A 26046-nucleotide genomic window follows, 5' to 3' on the forward strand; every position below is an offset into this window, starting at 1 on the left:
GGGCACTCTATGAGCAGCGTCTGTGACACGGCTAAAAACCCCATGTTGAACAGGTCCCTCAACCATTCCTCAGACACATTTACCGATCTTGTTCAAGCTATGCACACAGATAATGAATAATGTCTTACATTTACACGTCATTTTGTTTCGTGATGCGATCAAAGATAACCGACTGGTATACTGGCGGCCATTTTATTTGTAAAAACCCAGATATTGACCACGTCCACAACCATTTCCCGGACAAGCATTTACAGATCTTGTTCAAACTTTACACACAGGTAAAGAATGATTGGTTACATATGTACATCATTTTTTTCGAGATCAGATCCAATATGGCTGACTGGCGGTCATTTTGTTAAACGTGTCCCCAACCATTTCTCGACATGCATTTTTTTCAAACTTGGCACCAAGACAATACATGATATGCAGAAGCAGAAGATTTTGTTTTGTAATCCAAACAAAGATGGCCGACTGGCGGCCTTTAACTCCAGACAACAAAATTACTGAAACTGAAGGGTCGATGACATTTTGTGTGTTTTTTTTCTTGTTTATTATGCAAAAGTTTATTATACTATCCTGATCCATTTTTATTATTTTATAAATGTAAACATGTTTTTTTTCTTCTCATTTCACTCACTGCTTGCTCATTGGTTTGTGCCTAAAATTGGATATTATTTTGTTAAACAATACCATGTATCAGCAAATTCCTTCTGATCCCCAATATCAATGCAAGCAGAAAACATTGAGAATTTGTAATCATCTGAAATTAACAACAGATATCACGTCGAGGTCACCAGCGGGGCCGTCCCCCGTCAGGTAAGTCCCCGGTTGGCCCGCCCACCGCCAGGCCGCTCGCGGCCCCTGCTCGGGTCATCAGTCGTTTCGGCCGGGTGGTTAAGGCCCCCCGAGGACTGGCATTGCCCGTGCGAGTGCATTCTGGGGGGGCGCATGTAGCGGTTACCTTATTGGGACATAATCCACGGGCACGGGCCAGTGGGGCTTTTGTTGATGTGGGCGTGACATACGCGCGGTTGTTGAAGCCACGCCCTCTGAAGAGGGTGTTGGCGCTATAAAAGCTCCTTTATTCCACAGAACTCCTCACGCGAACGGAACTCATACAGCTTTTATATAAGGCTCGGCCTTCTACGAGGAGGATCAAAGCATTCCAGCCACAGCCAGCTTAAGAAAGCTTAACCCATCCTGATTTAATTCCACATTCTTTAGCTGTTTTTAATTGGCTTAAAGGGGTCATTGAAATATTGTTTACATAAAATTGCATACATTTTAAAACCTCCTCTCTCCTTTCTTTTTGACTTCGTAATTCCTTAACTGACCCCGCCCCACTTCCCACCCAAACTTCTCAATGTAAGCTTGATTTTCGTCACTTTGCTTACTTGTGCCCTTCCCTTTATCAATTCCTTTTTCTCTTACTTTATTGGCATAATATGTCGATGCAAGCAAGCTCCCATCATTGTTGATCATCCCTCTTTAATATAATGTGGCTTAGATTAGGCTCGATGTTCTTGATTGTGCCATCCTATGACCGAGCTAAGCCTGCCCACTGAGATGTTTTGGATGTTTGGCCTTGCAAGATTGTTTAATGTCCTGCTTCCTTCAATCATGCCGCATCACATAACAATCTGTTCGTCTGGTGCCTTCCCAGAACCAATTGCCTGTAAGCCGTGGAGGGAGGGTGTTTGTGAGGGCGCCGAAGCAGGTCCTGATGCTGGGAGCAGGTTACTCCAACATCTTGTGTGGACAGCTGAACCAGATCCCTATGTACACAACAGTACCTGTGGTGATGGACAACGTTTCGTGTCTGACCCTGAAGCTCCGCCTCACCCTCCAAATGAACACTCACCACTCAGGTACTACACTACATTTGTTCTTGACATATTCACATTTCTTGAGTGCAGATGAAAACAAAAAGATGTTCGGAAATAAATTGATCTGTGAACTTAAACAGTAGCATCTTCCCACATAAATCCCAAATAAATTAACATTTAAGAATTAGTTTTACAATCTTTTTAGGCAACCATCACTAATCTGATGGGGAGGGATTCCTCTCAGTATCAGATATGCCCTCATACATAAGAAATGTAGGTATAAGTGTCAATTGATACTTTGTTTGTATCAATTGACACTTTGTTTGGTGATGAGGTAAACATTCTATCAACTTTGCAATACAATACATGCAGTATTTTGTTGATAAAGCAGCATAGGCAGCACAAAGATGTGGGTGTACGTACTGTTATGTCGGTTGGGTAGGCATATATAGATTTAGGTAGATCTGAATAGGTATCATGCTTCGTCTGTCGAGTTAGAACAATCTCGATGTATTAAGTCCTGTTAGCCCAGTTTGTCGGATTAAGTGTGTACCTGTGATCATACGAGGATGATCCGGTGATAGGTAGACAAGGGACTAAGCTAATTCCCCTGTGTGTCAGACCTGGTGAACATCCCGGTGTCCCTTATGGCAACACATCACATACATTGGCTAGATACATTAGTGCACCACATTAATCAATCTGCCCCCCCCCCCCCTCACAATGACTGACCGAAAAGACCGACAGGAAGCGGCCGCGTACAACGACGCCATGGCAGACAAACATCGTACAAGGCAGGCTGAGGCCACGCCCACTGCGCGATGGATGGACACCGAGGGTTTTGTGGGTGGGTCGCACGACTGGTGGGAAGGGACTCGTGAATTGGTAAGAGGCCCGGATGACGTCGGAGCACGCCGAACAAGAGACTTGGAGCGGTGGACATTTTCTCTCTTTGCCTCTGCCTGTCTTCGCCTCCGCTTCTCTCTTCCCATTGCCTCTTGCTCTGGACTGTCCCTTCGTGCTGGACCTTGCCTTTGGACTTTGGTGGGGAGACCAGCACCGACGATTCTCTTCCCCTGCGTTCACATACGAACGACGAGTGAGGCTTGCAGTTGGAGCGCTGACGAGCGATTGCGCGGGCGCGCCGAGGGCCGCGCCGCGCCAACGACCAGGCAGTTCGCGCCAACCTGAGCTGCGTTGGATGACTGAGTTGCACAACCAGATGATTCCTGACGGACACCACATCCAGAGAGATAAGCACTAGACACGCAAACAACGGTTCCTTTGATTCATTCTCCCATTGTTTTGTATATGAAGTCTGTGAGTGGGATCCCAACCTAGGTTTTAGTTCTTCCATCGCGTCCTTTGTTATCGGTTCCGTAATTAATATTTCTCGTTGTACATTTTATATCCGTTTTGGTTTGATTTATTGATTTTCCGGTTGAAGACATCGGACCGTGAAGGTAAGCGACATTCTTCATTCCGTCTCGCGTATTATCCGCCATCAATTGGGAAACGCCTCGTTAAGCTCGATTCCATCCGTGGACGCTTTGTCTTAACTGAAAGCGTCCACACAACAGTATATTACAACCAGATACACATATTACAACACATCATTGGCTGAGGGTGCGTCTGTGCCACTGATGCAGTGCCCTATGCTGGTCAGGGCAGGAATTTATAATTTGTTCAGTGTCCAAGCAAGGAGAGAACTGGAGCATTTCATCACGATTTTCCATTGCCGTAAGTCATGTTTACAACCACATTTCTCTCGTAGGGTGCTTGGATGTTTGCACTTGTTACTTGCAACATGTTTCCATATTTTAGTCTGGCTCTATGTTTGTACCCATTGCTGTCAGTACAATCAAAGTTTAAAATTTGTCTCCAACATGTTTGTTTTTCAACTTCCCAGCTTTGGACCAGGCAGCAATGCTCCACTATCCACACAACATACCACCTGCAGCCAAATGGGCCACCTTGCATATACAGTTGGGACGCTAAATAGACAATTGGGAGACTTTGCATGTACTGTTGGGATACAATGGTGGAACACAAATGCCAAACATTTGGTGCATGTGGCAAGGGCTTTGCAAAGCTAGCCAACCTATGATGCCACCTGGCTAGGAAAACCCTTTGCATGCCTCCCGTGATAGAGTGCAAGGATTGTGGACATGCACTTTCCAGCCTGCAAAGCCTATGGCGCCATGGCGTCAGAGAGAAGGGTGCTGGCCACATAAAGCCAGCGCCCATGCTTCCAAAGCACACACCTACAGACCAACACCAAAGCCAAGAAAAGATCTCCAGAGTATGGCCACCATGATCGCAAGTTCATGGGGTGTGCTTGAGATGGCCAACAAGCAACCAGATGCCGACAAACAGGAGCGCTGGGAGGCCAAAGCAAAGGTGGGCCAAGACAAGGTACGCTTGGATCAGTTGGAAGAGGGGGTTGTGTGCCTGCGACACAGCACAAGTCTACATTGCGGAGCAGGAAAGAAAGCTGGAAGTGGCCAATGGGCTGGAAGCCACCATCAAAGAACTACACCTTGTGGTCGAAGAGCAGCAGAACCCATTCGTGACCTGGAAGCCACCGTCACAGAACTCGAGAAAGGAGATGAAATACCCGTTGACCAGCTGGAAGAGGCAGATGAGAAGTGGTACAAGATAGAAGACGACCTAGCCAAAGCCAACGGCTCCATCAAGGAGCGACATCATGTCATCGAAGAGCACCAGGAACGCATTCTCGAGCTGGAAGCCACCATCGAGGATGGCAAATAGGAGCAGGAACACATTTGCAAGCTACATGCCAACCTTTCGGAAGCCCATGGTGCCCGTTTTGTGGCAGAGGAAGTGCCAACCAAGAATAGCCAACCGTCGCGCAAATGCAACGGCAAGAAGCGATAGCAACATTGTTGCAGCCAACGTTTGTCCTTCGGAAAAGCAGATGCACCGGAGGAACCAATATTTTCTGCCTCCTATATATAGAGGTAGTTGGATCCCCTGAAAACACCCAACTAGACAAACAACTGGTTTCCGGTCCCTCGAGCAAGGAAGCGACTTCGACGTCTGCACGGCTTGAAAGTTTTAATTATATTTCAAATTTCTGTCTTTGTCAAAGTTCTGCTCGTTATTTCATTGTGTTTGTGTTCTGTGTGTTTTCGAGTTAAACTTGGTTTGCAATTCGCAAACCTGTGTATAACTAAATCGTTTTCTGCTCGCACTGCGTGTGCGGCCTGGTAACTTGAGGCTTCACTCACGCAGGCGGTGTTTTATGTATTTAAGTTCTTTCCTTCGCTGTAATGCTTATTTCTTAGATTTCCTTTTCTCCCCGTAACTTCCCCGAACATCTATCCTTTGTTTAACGTTCCATATACAAAAAACAAGAAAAGAAAACAAAAACAACAACAAGCAAACAAAATAATTATTATTTCCTTCTCTCCTCGCCCCGCCCCCTTTATCTCCTTCTCTTCCACCTCTTCCTTCCATCTCCACCCGTAACTCGCCCTTCCAATTATAGTTTTCTTCATCTCATTGAACGTCATTTAACATTTAACATTTAACCTCATCTCATTTGACACCTCATTTAACATTTAATGTAACCTTTCTCCTTTCTCTGATCCATGCCCTTACTTCAGGGACTTTTCCCAGATTGGTTTTTCACGGTTTTGTTTAAATATGTTTAAAATTTCCCCTGCAGTATATTATTCAATGGTTTATTACAACATGCTTTTTTTCTTCCTATTTAAAAGGCTTTTTTCAATTTCCTCTTCAAATCATTCCAATTCGAAAAAATTAATTCAATCTCTTACAGTCATTCCTCCCTACATTCTCTAAACTTACCTTCATTCCACCACTCCTCTATCGTTCTCAAACGGATCTCTGATTTGAAAATCACAATAAACCCAAGTTGTAATAAATGTTCGTTTTTCATAAATCGTCCACTTTCTAAACTACCTCCTCACCTCTCCCCTTCTAAACTCCCCACTCACCCCTCCCCTTCAAAACTCCCCCCTCACCCCTCCCCTTCAAAACTCCCCCCTCACCCCCTCCTCTTCGAATCTCCTCCTCTACAATCTCTCTCCAAATCTCCCCCCTACCACCTCCTCCTCAAAGCTGCCTCCTCCCCACTTCCTCTCCCTTTCATTACATACCTCCACCTCCTCCAACCTTAGACCATGCTCTGCCCCCCCTCAAACAACACCTCACTGTTCTTCTTCCCATCACCATCAAACCTTTTGACCTCCACATCCTTCCTTTTCTCCTAACTCTCCTGCAATCTCCGACACACTATCAACAGCTCTCCCTACCTCCCCCTCTCACCCCTCATCTTACCCTACCCCTCCCCTCCCCTGTCAAGTACCCAATGCTCCCCCTCCCTCTTCCTTAACGGTATGGACCACAAACATCCGGGGCCTTCGCTCAAACCTCACTGATCTCTCCATACAGGTTGCCTCTGACAAACCAGATGTAATCTGCTTAACAGAAACTTTCCTCCTTCAAGATGTCTCTGATTCTTTAATATCTCTTCCTGGTTGCTCCCTCCTCTGGTATGATAGACCTGAGCCTTGTCCTGGTGGTGGGGTTGCTATCTTTATCATAAACTCACTTCCTCACTCTCCTTGCACTGCCCTCTCTCCACCCCAACCCCAGAAGTACCTCTGGCTACGGCTTCCTCTCCGCTCACACTTTTTGTTCATATGTGTTCTGTACCGTCCTTCAAACAGTGATGACTCCATTTACATCTCCCTATCTGACAACATGGACCAACTTCTATCCACTCATCCCAACTCTCTCTTCCTCATATGTGGCGACTTCAACTGTCATCATGCCAGCTGGCTGGGTGTGGGTTCCTCTCACACCAGCCATGGCACCTCAGCAAAGGACTTTTGCGACTCACTGGGACTGACACAATCTGAAATTTCCCAACCCGGATCTCAGTCAATGGAGCATCTTCTCTTCTGGACTTGGTTTTGACTAACTTCCCTGCAGATGTCTGCTGCTCTTCTTCTGCTCCAACCGGGTCTTCTGATCATTTCCTTGTTAAAGTGGATATCTCTCTGGCCATTCTCAGAGAGCCACCTCAGCGCCAACAACAACAACAACAACAACAACAACAACATGCATTTTAAAGGCCATTTTCCCTGCTAGAGCGGGGGTTAGCCTTGCGGTCCCCATGACAATCTTCTCCATTTTGCCATATTTTCTGCATCTCTCCTTGTTAACCCCCTTGCCCGCATTTCTTCTTCCACCATCTTAAGCCAAGTCTTTCTCGGTCTTCCCCGTCCTCTACTTCCTTCTACATTCATTTCCACCACTCTTCTCAACCAGTCACTTTCATCCTTCCTCAACACATGACCAAACCATCTCAACCTGTTCCTCTTCACAGCATCAATCACAGGCTCTATTCCCATCATCTTTCGCAATTCATCATGTTTCTTCCTCTCTCTCAACGATACTCCGCACATCCATCGAACCATTCGCATTTCCACCCTTTCCAACCTTCGTTGCTGCTCTACGTTCATTACCCATGTCTCGCTCCCATAAATCATAACACTTCTCACACATGCAGCATACACCTTTCCCTTCAGCTTCAACGACACTCCCCTCATCATCAGCACACCACTCAGTTCCCGAAACTTCTTCCATGCACATCTCACTCGAGCAACCGTTGCCGAGTCTGATCCACCTTCTCCATTCAGCATGCCTCCGAGGTAGCAAAATGTTTTCACACCTTCCAGCTTCACGCCGTCTCCAAGATCCAACTCAACATTTCCTCCATCTGCAGCTCCATCTGTGCACACCTTACATTTGAATGTAGCTGCCACACTGGTTAATGACCCTCTCAGACCACTACATTTTTGATGAACCCACTCAGCGCACATTGTACATTGAATGGAGTTCACTCCGACACCCTTCCTACACACAGCACAGGGCCACTTTCCAGTTCTTTCCACCTCACCACATGCTTTTCCACTTGCCATCACCTTCGTCTTTCCGATATTCACCTTCAGACCTTTTGTCTCCATACATTCCTTCCACGTGTTCATCTTTTCCTTCAGTCCATCCATACTTTCTGCAATCAACACCAGATCATCTGCATACAACAACTCCCACGGTAAACCCTCCTTTACGTTCTGAGCCAGCACCTCCATCACAGCTACAAATAGTAGTGGACTTAGTACCGACCCCTGATGCACTCCCACCTTCACCTCAAACTCACCACTGTTCCCGTCCTTCGTCCTTACAGCTGTGCGCGCTCTTTTGTACATTGCCATCACTACTCTGATCAACCATTCCTCCACTCCTAACTTCCTCAATGCCCATGTCAATACTTTGTGTGGTACCCTATCGAATGCTTTCTCCAGATCAACAAACCCAAGAAACAACTTCTTCCTCTTCTCCATGTACTTCTCCTGCAACTGCCTCGCAATGAAAAGCGCGTCTGTCGTTCCTCTTCCTGGCATGAATCCAAACTGCATTTCGTCGATCTTCACTTTCTTCCTTATCCTCCTCTCCAACACCCTTTCCAATACCTTCATTCCATGCTCCAATAACTTTATTGCTCGGTACGAGCCACACTCCAGAGGGTCACCTTTCCCCTTGTATAGAGGGACGAGGGTACTCAGTTCCCAATCCACTGGAATGCAGCCTTCTTTCACCACCAGATTACAGATCTCTGTCATTCTCTTCACACCCCAACTTCCTGCTGCCTTCAACATATCTCGCACAACTCCCGTCGGCCCTCCCGCTTTTCTACCCTTCATTGCTTTTATCGCTTCACCCTGATCCCTGGATCCCTGGTGTTGGGCTAGCGGCTGGGGTGCCGGCTTAGGATCCTAGGATCCTGGGTTCGAATTCCGGTCAATCGCTGAATTAACGCCAGGGGGGTTGACTCAGCCTGTCATCCTTCCGAGGTCGGCAAATTGAGTACCAGTTCACTGGTAATTCCCTGCTTGTCGTTGAAGGCGGCAAAAAGGGTTGGCGTCAGGAAGGGCATCCGGCCGTAAAACATTGCTTCAAAAAGGGGACCGAAAAACAACAACAACCACAGTTCCCGAAAAAGGCCAACCCCCGCTTGCGGGGAAAAATGGCCTATAAAGGTGGTTATTGCTTTTATCGCTTCCTCAACTTCCTTCTCAGTTATCTTCTCTGCCGGTCCTAAAACTGGGTTACTCTCTATGTTGCCATCCCATTCATTCTCTGTATTCAACAGCATTTCCATATATCTTTTCCATCTTCCTTTAATTCCATCTGGGTCGACAACGATTTGTCCCACTTCATCCTTCAAGCAACTCACCCCCATCACATCACACCTCTCTTTCGCTATCTGCTTTGCAATCCTGAATACTGCTTTCTGACCCTCTTCTGAATCCAAGCGTTCTCCGAACATTTTCCTACATGCCTCCTGCGCCTTTGCTACCTCTTTCTTTGCAGCCTTCCTGGCTGCCTTGTAACTTTCATGCTCTGCTGTTTCTGCTCCCGTACCCTTCGCCTTCTGCCACTCCTTGAACTTCTTCCTCTTCTCGTCAATCCTCTTTCCAACTTCATCATCCCACCACCATGTTTCCGAGTGCCTCGGTGGTCCTTTTGTCCATCCACATACCTCACCAACGCCTCCCAACAGACTAGCTTTCATCGACATCCAACCACTTTCAAGCTCAACCACATCATCCTCGACCCTACTCAGCCTCTCTTTTAATGCCTCCCTTACTGTCACCTCTTTCAACCTCCACACCTTCATTCTCGGTTGGTACTTCACCCGCCGAGCTCCCCTCACACCTTTCACCCTTACGTCGCAGACAACCAAGTGGTGCTGTGAAACAGCCTCCTCCCCCGGGATCACCTTTGTGTCCCGGAGGTGCCCCCTATCTCGCCTACGCACCATCAGGTAGTCAACGGTTGTCGTCGACCCACCTGACGTGTATGTAACAAGCTTATTATCCTCTTTCTGGAACTGAGTATTACAAATCAACAAATCAGCTCCATCAGCAAACTCCAAAATCCTTTCACCTTCTCCATTTCTCACACCATATCCGTAACCCCCATGAACTCCGTCAAAACCATCCATACTCCTTCCCACGTGTCCATTTAGGTCTCCTCCTACCACAACAACTTCCTCATCTTTCACGTTTTCCATCAGCTTCTCTATCGCACACCAGAACTTGTCCTTCTCTTCATCGCTTCGACCAACCTGCGGAGCATATCCCTAGATGACGTTCACCAAGAGCTTTCCAATCATCATTTTCACCATCAACCTATCACTCACTCTCGTCACACTCACCACACTGTCTACAAACTCAGAAAACAGGACACCAACACCATTCACGCCCTCCAGGCACCCTTGCCACACAAACTTGTATTTCTGTCCCTGCCTACCCTTCACCATTCTCACACCACTTCCCTTCCATCTCGTCTCTTGCACACAACATATGTCCACTCTTCTTCTGACCAATACTTCCACCACTTCTCCTGATCTCCCTGTCATTGTCCCTACATTCCATGTCCCAAACCTCAGAAACCGATCTCCACTTCGGGCTGTACCCTACCCATATGTAGTTGTAATTTTCATGGTTCTCTTTTTGAGGCAATGTTTTTATGGCCGGATGCCCTTCCTGATGCCAACCCTCTTAGTCGTCTTTTACGACACGCAGGGATACGGTGTATCTATTCTTATCCAGGGTACACACCGGGACCTCAGCGCCAACGAGGCTGGCATTTCACTGAGGCTGACTGGCACGGTCTTCAAGCATCCATCAATCATCTTGACTGGTCTCCCAACTCTACTGCCTCTGACTTCAAGTCTTCCAGGGAATTCTTCCAAAGTAAACTGCTCTCTCTCATGCACAGATTTATCCCATCTCGTCTTCAGTTGTCATACCCTTCCTCCCATCCATGGTACTCTGAACCTTGTGGCGAGGCAGTTGCCATGTTGCAACTTGCCTTCACCTCATGGAAAGGCAAATCCAACTGAAGGAAATCTCACTTCCTTTCACAAAGCTCGGAACAAGTGTGTGTCCACCCTCAGGAGAGCCAGAAAACAATTTCTCTCTACTCTCAAGACTGAAATCTCAAACCTGTCTCCCTCCTCCAAATCCTGGTGGCATCTGGTCAAATCTGTTTCTGGTGTTTGTTCCCCCTCCACCCCCTCCCTTACCTCAAACGGCTACAATGCTGACTCTGCACATGAAAAAGCTGAATGCCTCAACTCTGTGTTTGACTCAAAATCTTGTGTCCCAAACCCGTCCCTCTCTGTACCCACCGTACCCAGTCATACTGTTACGTGCTCCTCCCCAAACCCCCTGGTCACGGTGTACCTCCAAGCCCCGAGAGGATTCACGGCAGAAAAATGTGTTATTCTGTATGTCAAAGATCAATGGTGAAGCCACACCAATTGTTACAAACAAACCAGTATTGTATTAAGATCACACAAGAATAACAGTACAACAACAATAGTAATCATTTTGTACAACCAATATTTATTTCCTATGATGGTACCATCAGGTTCGTACAATATAACTCACTGTGCTCCAAGTGAGCGAAAAGAAGAAGATTCCTAATGTCTCTAATCATGGCTTCAAGCCAAAGTTGATTCCTGCTTCAAGCCAAAGTCGATCCGCTCCAGCAATCATCAGAACAATGTCCAATCGAGACCAGAATCCCGTTGGGTTGGCAGTTACAGTCCTGCTGCCAAAGCTGCGCAAAGGTGCCCTCAAGGCGACTGGGAAATCCAAAGGCGCCCTCCAGGCGACTGGGAAATCACACCCTCGGGTATGGTATTTCACGGCTCCAAATCGGCGAACTGCCGATTTACCTTCAAAATCCACGTTACCCACACACACACCAGATCAACGTCTGAATGCGGTGAAAATGGTCGAAGCGAGATGAAGCCTTGAGCGAAGCGCAAAGCGCGTGAGGCAAAATGGCCGACGGCCCTTTCTCGAGGCGTAACGGCACGACGATGATTCTCCTCGAAATCAACCGCCAAAACCTGACAGGCAGGTTGATCTGTCACAGCGATAACAACTCTGTCACAGGAATCTTTTTCCTGGGAAACCCAAAAGTTCACTAGTGACCTCCGTTCGCTAGCGTTGGCTCAAAACCTCAACGCCGCTCGGCTTCTTCTTGTCCGACTCACTCGCTCCGCCTTCTTTTTCTCCTCTTCCTCTTCTTCATCATCCGGTTCAGGTTTCATTTAAAACATTAACTTTTTACCTTTTGAAAATAGCCATATCTATTTCCCTTAAACGACAACAATAATAGTACATGGAATCAAAAATGTTCACAGTGGATGAAAACCACAACAACGGAAGTGATGAATCCGTAACAATACCTCGACTCTGTGTCCTTCTCTCCTGACAAGGTGGAGAAGTTTCCGTCAATCCTTGACTTTAATGCTGCAACTGGACCAGACGGCTAAGCCCACGGGTCCTAAAATCCTGCTCGTCCGCTCTATCTCACCCTCTCACTGTTCTCTTCACCATTACTTTTGCTCAAGGTCATTGGCCATCAGCTTGGAAATCAGCCAACATTACCGCTTTACACAAAAAATGTGCAAAAACAGATCCTTGCAACTTCAGACCAATCAGCCCCCTCCCAATTATCGGCAAAGTCATGGAATCCATCATTGCTTTGGACATCAAATCTTTCCTCTTCTCCAATGGCTTGATCTCTGATCATCAATTTGGTTTCAGACCAGGTCACTCTACTCTGGACATGCTGCTTCTGCTGTCTCAACAATGGATGAAGGTCCTCAATGCCAAACAGGAAATTAGAGCTGTCACACTTGACATATCATGTGCCTTCAATATGGTCTGGCACCCAGCTCTGCTCACCAAACTCTCCTCTTATGGTATCCATGGAAACTTCCACGCATGGCTTACGGACTTCCTCTCTGTTCGCAGTCAACGTGTTGCTCTGAATGGATTTCTCTCATCCCCCTTCCTGTTCAGGCTGGAGTTCCTCAAGGCAGTGTTCTGGGCCCTGTGCTTTTTCTGGTCTTCATCAATGATCTCTCTGATTCTCTTGAAAAACCTCTCTGTCTCTTTGCTGATGATTCCACACTCTGCCACTCCATTCCTCAGATCTGAGATTGGCAGGCTCCTCACTCTCTGCAGACCTGGACAAAATCTTGGACTGGTCAAACAAGTGGAACATGTCTTTCAATCCTGACAAATCTCACATGCTTACGGTGTCTCTCCAAAAAGACCGACTGGACAACCCTCCCATCTACTTTCTGAACAATCCTCTCCAAGAAGTTCTGTCACTCAATATTTTGGGTCTCTCTATCTGCCATGATCTTTCCTGGGAAAACCACATTTCCAAGCTGGCCTCCAAAGCCAGTCGCCGACTGGGCATCATCCATCGTGCGAGGTCCTTCCTTGGCACACATGAGCTCCTCACCACATACAAGGCTTTCATCTGCAGCTCAATGGAATACTGTTCTCCCCACTGGGCTGGTGCTCCTGCCTCACACCTAGCTCGTCTTCACGCTGTTGAAACCAAAGCTTTCAGAATCATTGGAATCTCCCGCGATGAAGCTAACTCCGAGGGCCTTTCACTCACTCACCGCAGGCAGGTTGGTGGTCTTTCTGTCTTCTACCAACTCCTATCCAGCCTCGCTCCCTCAGGTCTACCTGTGCTCTGTCCCCAAAATATTCCTACAGGTCGCACAAGATCTGCCAGTAACCCTCTTCTGGTGAAATTGCCAAAATCAAGACTCTCTGCTCACCTTCACTACTTCATTCCTCTTTACTCCCGCCTCTGGAACAAACTCCCTCACTCACTTCAATCCCACTCCTCCCTCCAAGTCTTTAAAACAGCTGTTCATCACCATCTCTTATCTTCCCCCATCCAAAACCTTGATATCTTCTACCCCCGTTCCTTAACCCAAAATCCACTTTTGTTTTTTAAATACCGAGTTTTTTCTTTCCTCCTGGAAGTTCCAGCAGTGTCCATGTGCTTTATACTTTTCGCACCCCCCCATCCCCCATCTTCCCATGCTTCCTCCCCCCAAGCCCTCTCCCCCCCCCCCCCCACAGATCTTCCTTTGTCCCTGTGCAACTGTGCAACTCCGTCCCACACACTCTCTTGAATCCCTCTCCTCCATGCAGGTCTTTAAAACAGCTGTTCACCGCAATCTCTTGTTCATGGCAAACCAAAGCCTGATCTTTTCTATCCCCATTAAAACACCCCAAATCTGCCTCTTTCAATCCCCAACTTCTTTCCTGAAATTCTTAGTGGTGTAAGTCCTAGTTGTGTTTATTGGCTTTGTATCGTGTACCCCTCCCTCCTCCCCCAGTCCTCCCCCCTCAGCCCTCCCCCCTCCCCCTTCCACAGATCTACCGACGTCCTTGTTCTCTAGTGTTGATGTTCTTTTGTTCTTCCCTCTCTCTCCCCATCTTGTCTCCCGCTCCCTTTTTTGTATGTTTTGTGTGTCCGTTCGTTATTGTTTTTTGTGATTGATGTTATCTCTTACACGAGCCTCGATCTTGTATCCAAAAAAAATAAATGTAGGGGGTATTTAAAACGTACATTTCGACTACCGCAATACAGTGGCCGAAAAATACGCAAGTGCAAGATACATGGGGCTACACGCTGTTAGTGAGTGCATAGACCACCATGTCTTCCTGCAGAATGTCTTTGATGGCAACCTTGCCAGAGACATCACAGATGTGGACTATCTTCCGGCTGGCCACTCGGATGAGCTTCATACCGAGCTGCATCCAGTGTCCGACATCTTTGTCGACGACAACTACCTGTGGAGCTTGCTTTCCGAGAACAAGGTGGCACACAACAAGGTGGGAATTAGCACATTGTCTGCTGCAGGCACGGTTGGGAAGGCCCTTCTGCAGACATTCAAGCTCATGCGACATCTGCTGGTGTTCCTGTGAACCTGCAAATGCGGATTGTCTCCACCTACCCGTACAGCAGCAAAGGCGACTCCATCTATCGCGAAACCATCCAGACAATTCTGGCCAAGGCCCGGCACGTCTTGGAGGTGTATCGCGGGAAGAATCCCAACAACCCCGGACCCAAGGCAATAGTGGTTGCAAAGCTGGATGCAGCCAACATTCCACTGGGGGAGCTCTTTGCCAAGTTTCCCAAGTTTCTGGAAGATCTATGAAGCGATGCCATGAGGGTGTATGCCCTAGATGCAATGCGGGACTTCTCGGGGTCCCGAGACAGATAGGCACTGTTGGACCATCTAGTGGAGAACCACGACTTCCAAACCCCAGACCTATGCTTGCCAGTGCACGAGATTCCAAACAGTATTGTGGACAATGATGACCATGTGGGGCAACAATGTCTATCATTCCTGCTGGCGCAGCCCCGATGCGACTCACTATGGCATGGAAAATACCACAGCAGGTTTCTCTGCCATATGGAGTGTGCGAGTGTGCAGGAAGCCCTGGGCAACAACGTGGCCAACTACTGCAAGTGCCCGGACAAGCGGTTGGGCAAGACCTTTGCCCACCTCGATATACAAGCCCACCAGGGCTTTTACCGCTTCGAGGTATCGCTGTATGGGCTACTACCCGGGGATGCTCGTGTTCTGCGGGATCAGGAAGTGGTCCCGATGTGTAGGCTCTATCCAGCTGTTCCAGCAGCCTGTTCTGGGTCCAACCCATGGCAAAGCAATGCGAGGCTTTGGCGGCAGCCATACACTGCAACCTGATGGTGCTGTTGAAGCACACCAAGACCTTGTATGCAATATGCTGGGGCCACACTGGCACCCGACGCCTGTGCAGTCTGTACTATCAGTATAAAGACCAGGACCTGCAAACTTTCGAGAATAGTTACTGTGATGAAATTCAATCACAACCTCTCAAGAAATAGAGCTTTATTGTCATCAAAATCTCCACATCATCTACAACAAAGGATAATCAAGCAGTCAAACTCAAACATAGTACACAAACCTATCTCAAGCAAGCCATGAAGAAACATTATTATAACTCACCAACTCAAGTCCAGTCATATGTAATAAGGGCAATAACCTCTCGCTCTCAAGCCATCCTTCTTATAGGCAAGTCTCACCACTAGAGAGGGAATTACATCGGATCTTCTCCTTTTATTTCATGACAGTTACTTGCCGCTATAGGTTTCTGTCTTCGGATTCATAGGCCCGCCTATCCATGCAGTGGTGCTGCACCAGAAAGACAAGGGCGTGTACACCACGCTACGGACCTACCAAAAGCTGGAAGGGGGCACGTATCTGGCCTGTAGCAAAGCACCATTTGCCTGCCATACCACCAAAGTATCAAATCCCCCCCCCCCCTCTCCTCTCCTTCCAATGGAGAACGCCTCCTGGCAGGCACGATTCCCACCAACCACGAGGTTTGACTCTTGTCCACATGCGATCATTTCATTTCAATTTGGTTTACCGAAATCATTAAACACTGGACAAGGCAGTCCGAAGACTGAAATTTGTCAAGATTACAATAATAAAACATTATTTCATAAAACTTACAAATGTATATAGAACTAATAATGTCGTGTCCCCATGGTTAAGACCCCAAAAGGACGAATGGCCAAAACGAGCTTTAACTCCGAGGCATATACCCAACTTGGTGGTAGTGACACGTGCGGGAAGAAGGTTCGAGGTCTTACCTGATCGGGAACACATGCAGGGGTTATCCGATCCCCACAAACACAGAGACGGGACAGAAAAATCCACAATACAAGAAAAGTAAGATTCGACAAATAATTATTTATTGAAAATAAATGAAAGTAACAATGTAAGGTGAGGTAAAACTAAAATTCCTAAATTCAGACGTCTCCACTCAGACTTGTATAAAACAAGGGGAAAACGACAGTAAAAATAAAATCCCTTTTATAATCGGCCAAACTCAGCTTTGCGTGCCCAAATGGCTGGTAAGGCTGCTGGTCGTCGCTTCGAACCACCACATGGGAAACGCACAAAATGGCGTAGAATCGCGCCCACAGCCAGCCGCTGGCGTGAGGCAAGCAGGCAGGATCCCTCTTTGTTTCGCTCGCGACTTCCTCCTTATTTTCAGGGCACCACCATCAACCAACACCTCCTCCTTCCACATTGCAAACATTCCCAAAGCCCTGACACATCTCACCAGTGCATCCGAAACCACAGCATCCACTCGCGACGAGAGAGACAGAGAAAGAGAGACACAGAGAGAGAGAGAGAGAGAGAGAGAGAGAGAGAGAGAGAGAAAAAAAGAGAGAGAAAAAGAGAGAGAAAAAGAAGAAGAAAAAAAAAGATGGCGAGACGAGTCTTTTTGCCCTCTCCCTAATGTTCCAGGCTCATGTCACAATGTCACACTCTCTGTCCAATCACCGAGCACTACTCATCACGAAGGGCGGGGCCTGGCCTCCTGTTGAGATACGTCCTGTTACGGAGGGTGGAGTCCAAAAATATCTCTTCGGGAATGTTTGGATGATGTCGGAGGCAGCGCTTGCTTGCCGATCGGCAAATGTGCTGGGTGTTGGTCTTTCTCAAATTCCCCTGCTCTTTCTCAAATTGTTCGCATAACTTTCCACAGATGCTCCACCCGGTTCCTCTGGTGATGGTCCCATCAACAAATCTGTCTGGACTCGCATTTCATGCTGAGCATCAACAAGGTGAGGTGCACCGAGTGGTGCATGGCGTGTGGTCCGGTAAGCCATCAACACAAATGGGAGATGCTCATCCCAATCTTGCTGATGCTCGGAGGTGAAGAGGGCCAATTGGATTAACAGGGCCCTGTTAAATCTCTCCACCATCCCATCCGATTGGGGCCTAAGAGGGGTCATCCGGGTCTTATTAATTTGGAGGAGCTCGCACACCAACCGCAGAAGCTCGGATTCAAAGTTCCGGCCATGGTTGGTGTGCAGCTCCCTTGGTACGCCAAACCGGGAGAAGAATCCTTCAACTAGAACCTGAACTACCAGCCGGGCTTCCTAGTTGGGCAATGGGTAGGCTTCTGGCCATTTTGTGAAATAGTCCATTGCCACTATGATGTACCGCTTCCCTCAGTGGGTGGCTGGCAGGGGCCCAACCACATCTACTGCCACCCGCTCAAGTGGCGCTCCTACATTGTATATCTGGAGCGGGGCCATGTTCACACATGGGGGTCTCTTCTTACTGCGGCAGAGGTCACAGGATCTCACCCAATTTTGAATGTCCCTGCCCAAATTCACCCAAAAGAACCTCTGCCGCAATTTTGCCAAAGTTTTGGCCATACCCATATGTCCCATTGTCCTAGTCCCATGTACGTGCCCCATAACCACTTCCTTCAATTTGTCCGGTACAACGATCAACCAGGAAGCTACATCACCCATTGGTGTTACCCACTTCCCATACAAATGGTCATCCTTCAAACCCAATGCCTGCCATTGTGCCCAGTAGGCCTTTATCTGGGCCCCATTTGGAGCAATTTCTTCCCAAGAAGGTCTTTTGTCGTGCTCCAGCCAATGAAAAAGGGGGCCCAAAACAGGATCCTCCCTTTGACCTCTTGCCAATTTACATCGCCCAATCCATGTGGGGGTTGTAGCAAAGTTCGTCGGTTCACTCTTGCTGCATATAGGCATGCATCAATTTGGTCCTGCCCATTTGAATCCTTGGCTTCCTGCCTGTCACAGAATTTACACTGCAGCTGCCAACAGGGTTGCCGAGAGAGAGAGAGAGCGTTTGCATTCGATGTGCTTTGCCAGGCTGATGTTGCACAGTGAAATTATACTGCTGCAGATCCTCAAGCCATCTTGCAATTTGACCCTCCAGTTCTTTAAACCGAAAAAGCCATTGCAAGGAGGCATGAACTATCTGGATCACAAACTCCCTCCCATAAAGGTAAGGGTGAAAGTGTCCAACTGCAGACAGTAGGGCCAATAGTTCTTTGCGGGTAACACAATAATTTTGTTTGGGCCTCGAAAGTGCCCGACTGTAATACGCAATAACCCTCTCGACTCCCTTTTGCATTTGTGACAGCACAGCTCCCAATCCACTCGCGATGAGAGCCAGAATGAGAGAGAGAGAGAGAAAGATGGTGAGACGCATATTTTTGCCTTCTCCCGAATGTTCCACGCTTACGTCACTCTGTCCAATCACCGTGCGCTGCGCTACTCAATCACGAATGCCGGGGCGTGGCCTCCCGTTACGATCTGTCCTGTTAAGGAGGGTGGAGTCTAATCTTTCTTCGGGAATGTTTGGATGATGTCAAAGGCCGTGAGGCGGGGCTTGCATGCCGATCGGCAAATGTGCTGGGTGTTGGTTAGCCCTGGTGGCATTGTGAGCGAATGAGTCCATTTACAGTGCCATTGTTGTAGTTATTGTGGTGGCCCTTTGTGATGCAATAACAATGAAGGGAAAAATCACAGGGCAATTACACACTGGGGTTTATCCTTAAGCCATACTAAATTGGCATAGCTCCACCCCTCTTATGGAGACACATGTACGATCTTACCCGGACAGTCGGCCTAACTTAAATTACATTGAGGTGAGTTCTTCTTCCTCACAACACTCGGAGTATTCTAAACCGACACGATTCTATCTCGACTAAGGTATTTCATCCATACCCCAAAAACATAACAATAATAATCATATGAAATTACATTGATGTACGCCAGTCATCCAAGCAAAGCTGTGTCACCAAGCAAAGTTGTGGAAAGAGGCCCTGCTTCTGGAAGAAAACAACTGGTGTGATGGGGTTGCCCTCCGCAAGGAACAGGCCCAATAGCAGATTGGGAATTGACTAACCCAAACTGCCAAACGACTTGCAGAGGCAAAGAATAAAAATAGACATTGGAGAGAAGCTCCAACTACATCAAGAACCATTTGAACAGGCTAGCTGAGAGTTCCGTTCCCAGAATAAATCGTGCAAGCTACTCAACCTATGGACTGACCAGAGCCAGCCTTTTGAGCCGGCCTACATCCAACTTCTGGGGTTCCAAAACTTGCCCAAGAATGCACACAAGTTGGATGATTTGACCATACTGGTGGTATTGGTTTCGAGTGTGCCAGCTGTTCCAGGGGAAAACAGAGGTGGACCGCACCCAGTGCAGCGGATGCCACTCCGAATCCGGTGGTGGAGCAACAACCGTCCTGTAGGAACTCATTCTACATTTGCGACAAAAGGCTTGCTCCGCTTTCCTTTGTCCTGGAAACCATTGATGTACTATCCGGCCCCCTTGGCTATCGCGAGCCAAATGGGTCAAGTTTCGACCCCCCAACCTTGTATATGAGCAGTTCCAGGCTCTGCTTTCTGCCGACGAGGAAGCACAGGACACCCACTACAAGGCCGACATGGAGCGCCAAAGAGCCAACAACAAGTTGGCATACTCGAGCGTCAGCAAACGATGCAAGTGCTGCCAGCGAACACCGCCAAGAATAAGGACTGCACAAAGTTGGAAGAACTCTCCCTCAGTTAGCGAGTTCTGCATTGATGCCAATAGGATATACAAATACCGAGATGCCGTGAAGTACGATTTCCAGATCCACAGACGCTTGTTCTTCTCCAACGCATTTGCAGAGGCCCAACTGCAAGCCAATGCATCCCTGCTCAAACAGCCAATACTGCAATGGACAATGCCATGCGGGTTGCATTTGAGCAAGCCCCTGCAACAGGAACCACTCCGTCCCCTGCCATCGCTCAAATAGCAATCTAGGATTCGGAAAGCAAGTCCACATACCGAGCCACAACATTTTGCGAGGCTCTCCACCTCTATATCCTGCATGCCAAGGTGCACACCCTCTTTTTTGCAATCTACATGAGCCTCGTGCTGTCAACAAAAGTCGTACCGAACCCGTTGCCATCACAACTCGTCAGCCAAGTGCTTTGCTGCACTGTGCGTGTCTACTATGGCCTTTTCCATAGCCATGGGGTGGAAGCAGGGTACCCTCACTTGCAGCACATCGGTATCAATGTTCTGTCTCTTTCGGTAGTCATCCCAGCTGTTCCCATCATCCCAGCTGCTCCAGCGACAGTTCTGACAATATACCATATGTGTCACATTTCTCCTGTACGTTGTTGTTGCTTGCCCTTGCGCAGAGCAGCTGCAACAACAAGCAACATGAGAATCGTGCATGCATGTTACAAGCAAATGCATGTGGTGGGGGTCTAGAAACCGGTTTTCCCACGTACGCAGTAGGGCCGCCCAGTGTTCCCGCATATATAGAGCACTGTTCCAGATCTCGACAGGTTGCACCTTTTCCTTTGGAACTGTGGCAGTTGTGGTGGAACCAGATGCTGTTCCAGTTTGGGTTGCAGTGGGGAGAGAACAATCTGCTGTGAGCACCTTGGCTACCAAGATTATGCCGAGAGGTATACCCATCCATTGTAGGAAATGTGTGTCCCAGACTTTCTCTGTAACTTCTTCCAATTCTTCTTCCATTTCTTCTTGCTATTGCTCTTGCAGCTGTTCTCACACAGTAGATGCTCCAATCTCACCCCAGATGCTTCAGAGCGATCCTTCTGCATCAAGGTGCGCCTGCGTGCTTTGCTCGCTTTTCACATTGGGGGGGTTGGGGGGGGGCTGCAAATGTTTTTGCGGCTGTTCCACTTGGGCCTGTCGCACGGCGAGTTATATATTGTTGCACGTATCCGCCATACCAACCAAACGGGTATAGAAATCTGCAAAGGCTGGTATAACTTCCGTTTGTGCATATGGCGCTTGCTCATACGGCACCATTGGAGTGAATGGAAAGGTCAGGATGACTGCAGCTGTTGCTGCTCCTGCCTCCCATAAATCTTTTGGAGCTGCAAAGAGCCTACCCCGAAACGCTTTTTGGTTTCTGCTAACGAAACGTGGCCACTGGGGGCCTGGATTTCCTGGATCTGGTCCAAGGACAGTTCTGTTTTTGGTGGCATCATTTTTCCTTCATGTGTCCACTATAGCCCAATGTTGCCCACAAATGTCCAATGCACAACCAGGAAAGTACCAGTATGTTCCAGTATGCACCGGTATATCCTGGTATGTCACTCTATGTATCAGGAAAATGCTTTGCAAATGATACATACCACAGGAAAGTGCTTTGGCAGTACTTGTTTTGCTTTGGCATTGCAGTAACATTGCATGGCAAACCACGTACGGAATCGACCATAGTCGACCATAGTTCTGACTCTGCCACACTTAACAATACTCGACCAGAGTTGTCCTGACTCGACTACAGTTGACCTTAGTCGACCATAGTTGTTACGACTTGACCACAGTCGACCATAGTTGTTACGACTCGACCATAGTCGACCGCATACTTGACAATGGTTGGTCCGACTCGACTACGTGGCTGTACCGAGTCAAACACATGCAGATACATCCCCTCTGGAGCAAGCGGCCTTGGAAAAGGTGTTGGATATCAGCCAATTTGGAACAAGATATACCAGGATATATTTCAGAGCCGCTGGTACAGCTGGGACAAGCATTTGCATAGTGCACACACACGATGCAACTCGACGCCAGCAGCGAAGCTGCTAGTGTACACAGAATGGAGCTCATACAGCAGAATCCAAACACCATGCCATACTTTCGTGCACATGATTGGGGCGCCGCACTGGTTGCCTACGAGAAAAAAGGTGTACCATCCAATTTTTTTTAAATTTTTTTTTTGTATACTGAATCGAGGCTCGTGAAAGAGCTGACATTTACTTCACAAACAAATCAACCAGACAAACAAAATATATAAAAAGAGGGAGCGGAAGACAAGAGAAGGGGAAGCACACAAACATTTGAGGGCACACAACATTTAAGAGCAGGGAGATGTGTGGGAGGGAGAGGGCTTGGGGGGAGGGGGGTGGCAGAAGTGTTGGCTGCATTGCCCCAGAACATGCTCGAGAGTTGTCCCAGTGGTCACATGGCGAGTTGTATTGGGTTTGATGTTCCAACTGTGGGATAGTGTTGTGTACCTGCAAAGGATATCACTTTTTCTCCCAACAGCTCGACAAAGCGCGCTGCAAGTGCTGAGCATCAACAGCTCGACCACAGCAGCAGCAGCCAATGCTGTAGCGGGGACGACAGCAAGCCGGCTAGTGTACACAGCCTGTCTTTCTTCTTGATTGGTGAAATGCGCTCTGGCCCCAACATGCAGCGTATGGGGGCAGTGAAGTTTTCTGGGTCACCCAATGGGATGGCCTCGTTTATTTTTATTTTTTATTTTTTTGTATACAGAAGCTAGGCTCATGTAAGAGCTCGTCGTTTCCACAAAATGCCTATTTACGGGAATCTCATCGTCGCTGGTGGCCTCTCCACTCGCGTTGCAGGGTTGTAGGAGTAGTATTGTCTGTTTGGCTCCTCAGAACATCTTCTCTGCATAGCGCATGCACAGGTATTCTCCCCCAGGCATATCCAATACTTTTTTTTTCAGTCCTTGCTTTCAGGGGTGGGGACTTGTACAATCTGGATTATTTTGGTTGCTGGCTGTCCGATTTCTTTTCTTGCCTCAATAACAGCATCCACTAGTTTTTTTTATTTTGCTCTGGCGATGGGGTCTGGAGGACTTGGGGTGGATTCCATGCTAAATCTTGGCCATTGCAGCGACGATGTCTACAACCAATCCCCAAACGCTCTCATTGCCTATATCAACCAGCCAGTAGAGCGTACAATTGTAGCTGTTGATGGCCATGGCAAAGGAATCACAACAGGCATCTCAGATGGTGTCGAAGCCTTTTGTGGACCAAACAGTATATACTACTGTGAGTAGTGTATATATGTTGCTTCTGGGACACTCTCATTTTCCCATTGACTTACATGTTAATTTTTCCCCTCCCTCATTGCCCCTAAACACCTCTATTTCTCTCACCCTGTTCTTTACGAACCTTCTAACCTTTTGACATGTTATCCTTATTCATTAGACCACTTAAACAATGGTCCTTCTGTGTGAACCTGTGATCCTTCTGACCTTATGGACCTTTTAGCCTTTTACTCTTAATATCATCTGGTGAATCATCTTTGGCCTACTCAAACAACGACCCTACAAATATTTGTTTATGCGTGGGAAATAATTTAATTCTCTTGCCACTCTCTTCACCATCTAATATATTAACAAAAAATATGTTTGAGTTTGGTTCTTTATTAAGATATTTTAACTGAGCTAAGATAAAATGGTAAACCTCCCTCAATGTTCTTGTTTGAGCGCCTCCAGTGCCACATACCATTTTAAAATTAAAGTATATATTTTCCTGACAACCATCAAAGTTTTCCGTCCACTCAAAAATATTTCCATCTTTTTTACCCAATTCACCGGTATTTAAATTAATTCTCTTATTTGTTTTGTAAATTGTTTTACCAGTTGTCTTTTCAATTATACCTATTTGATATTTTTCACATTCGTTATGTTTACCATTTATATACCAAGGTTGATTACACCTCCACTCTTTAGTCTGGTTGGTACTTGGTTCTATCATTTATATAATAGTAAAAAAGGCGGCGGTAGCCCGTTAAAATCCCCAACCCCCCCTTTTTAACTTATCACTTATATATATCTTATCACTTATATATATCTTATCACTTATGTATATCTTATCACTTATATATATCTTATCACTTATATATATCTTATCACTTATATACTTATATAACCATAAGGGAGACTATCAATTCCATTTTCTAAAATAAACCTCTTATCATCAAAAGCCCCCAATGCTTTCTTATTCATCTCTTCTGAATATAATTTATGTTTATAACTTCTTATTCCATTAATCTTTCTAAACTCTTCTTTCTTTGTTGTTAAACAGTTATAATAATCCTTAAAGTTTATTGTTTCTTTAATAACATTTTTCTTTACACCTTTTAACTTCTTATCAGTCTTTTCGACGTTATTCACAATGTATTTATAAGCATAAGCCTTAGACCTCAATCCCACAAATTCACTCATAACATTTCCTCCTAATTCATCCTTGAACTTTCCAATCACCTTTTTATTTTTAGAAGAGAACAACTCACTCTCTGGACTGTAATTACTCGTGTCATAGATATTAATGTCTCTTTTCATGTCTGAATAAACATCGTTGGTATTAATTTTCAAAATAAAACTATCTGTATCCATATAAAGTAGATTAACATCATTTTGATATTTCTTCCTCAAGTTATTATAAAAGTAATCATACATTAATGACTTTGATAAATCAAGAATTGTTGTTCCAATATAAATAGGTTTGTTCATTTCAATACTCTCTTTAATCAAATGGATCGCACAAAAGTTCTCAGTAAAGACCTCAGCTCGAGTAAAACTCGGTCTATTAATTAATTTTGATGCTTGTTCCCAAGATGTTGATAGTCTGATATTTTGTCTTTTCCTCACATTCTCCATAGTCTTACCAAAGACCGCATTATTCATCAATTTATAAAAGTCTTTCTCAAAATCTGTTTTTGACTCTGTTCTTCTTTGTGTATTAAAATCAATGTACCCCTTTAACCAATGACTTTGATTGAACTTTAGAACCCTATGGATCTTCTCTACTCTTAGACCTTTTGATAAATATTGTCGCAAATTTCTTTGGTGTAGAACATAATTTTTCTTGTTATATAATGTAGTAAGTAATTTTTCTGTTGATTCACCTATATCAAACGATCGTTGATAATCACTCAACCATTCTTTCTTTGGACTTTCTTTCTCACAAGCAAATGGGAGATCTTTGTGTAGGTTATGGAGTTCCTCTGGATATTTTAAATCAATTTCAAAATAATAACCAACTTTTTCTTCATCCAATTCTTTTTGTGTAGAGATACATACATCTTGTAAAACGTTTTTGTAGTCTTTTTCCTTTACCCATCTAAGTTTTCCATAAGGAAGAGCCTGAGACATTGCCCAGCCATACAGGTTGTTCGCGTCATAGTACATCAAGTAAGAACTCTCTTTCGTTGGATCATAATTTGGAAGATATTTGTTATTTGCTTTTGCGTATCTACTCGAGCAGACTTGTGAAATTCCACCTCTTTTTGCCTTTTCAATCATCAAAAGCATATCAACATCGGTTATCAAATCCAAAGCTTGTTTTGTCATTTTCAACATCGCACTCCAGGCCAATCCAGGTGCTGTGTAGTAGTGAGCAGGATCCAATCCATATCCAGTGCGACAAACAGATCTAAAGGCTTCAAATACATCAGCCAATAAAAGCACATCAGTTTTGAGATACAAATCGTGATACTCGCCAAGATTCTTGATGTTATATTTTTCCCAAACATTTTGTGCGTGTACATAATCTTTATCAGATATATTACTGTTGTTTAATTTGTTATAGAAATTTTCTTTTGAAGGAAGTTGTGTTTCATTGAATCTCTCAAATGA

General features: G+C 46.3%; 1 protein-coding gene across 8 annotated transcripts in view; it reads left to right on the forward strand.

Annotated features, from left to right (window-relative positions):
* The window catches only part of LOC137433072 (protein FAM13A), a 355270-nt gene that overhangs the window by 153294 nt on the left and 175930 nt on the right, over nucleotides 1-26046 (forward strand). For all 8 annotated transcript variants that reach the window (XM_068125518.2, XM_078783916.1, XM_078783917.1 and 5 more), the window contains exon 4: nucleotides 1664-1868. In XM_068125518.2, coding sequence (XP_067981619.2) covers nucleotides 1664-1868 — 205 coding nt within the window. The remainder of the gene's footprint in view (nucleotides 1-1663; nucleotides 1869-26046) is intronic.

This window comes from Myxine glutinosa, chromosome 8, assembly GCF_964187855.1.
Source record: "Myxine glutinosa chromosome 8, kmMyxGlut1.1, whole genome shotgun sequence".
NCBI classification, from domain to species: Eukaryota; Metazoa; Chordata; class Myxini; order Myxiniformes; family Myxinidae; genus Myxine; species Myxine glutinosa.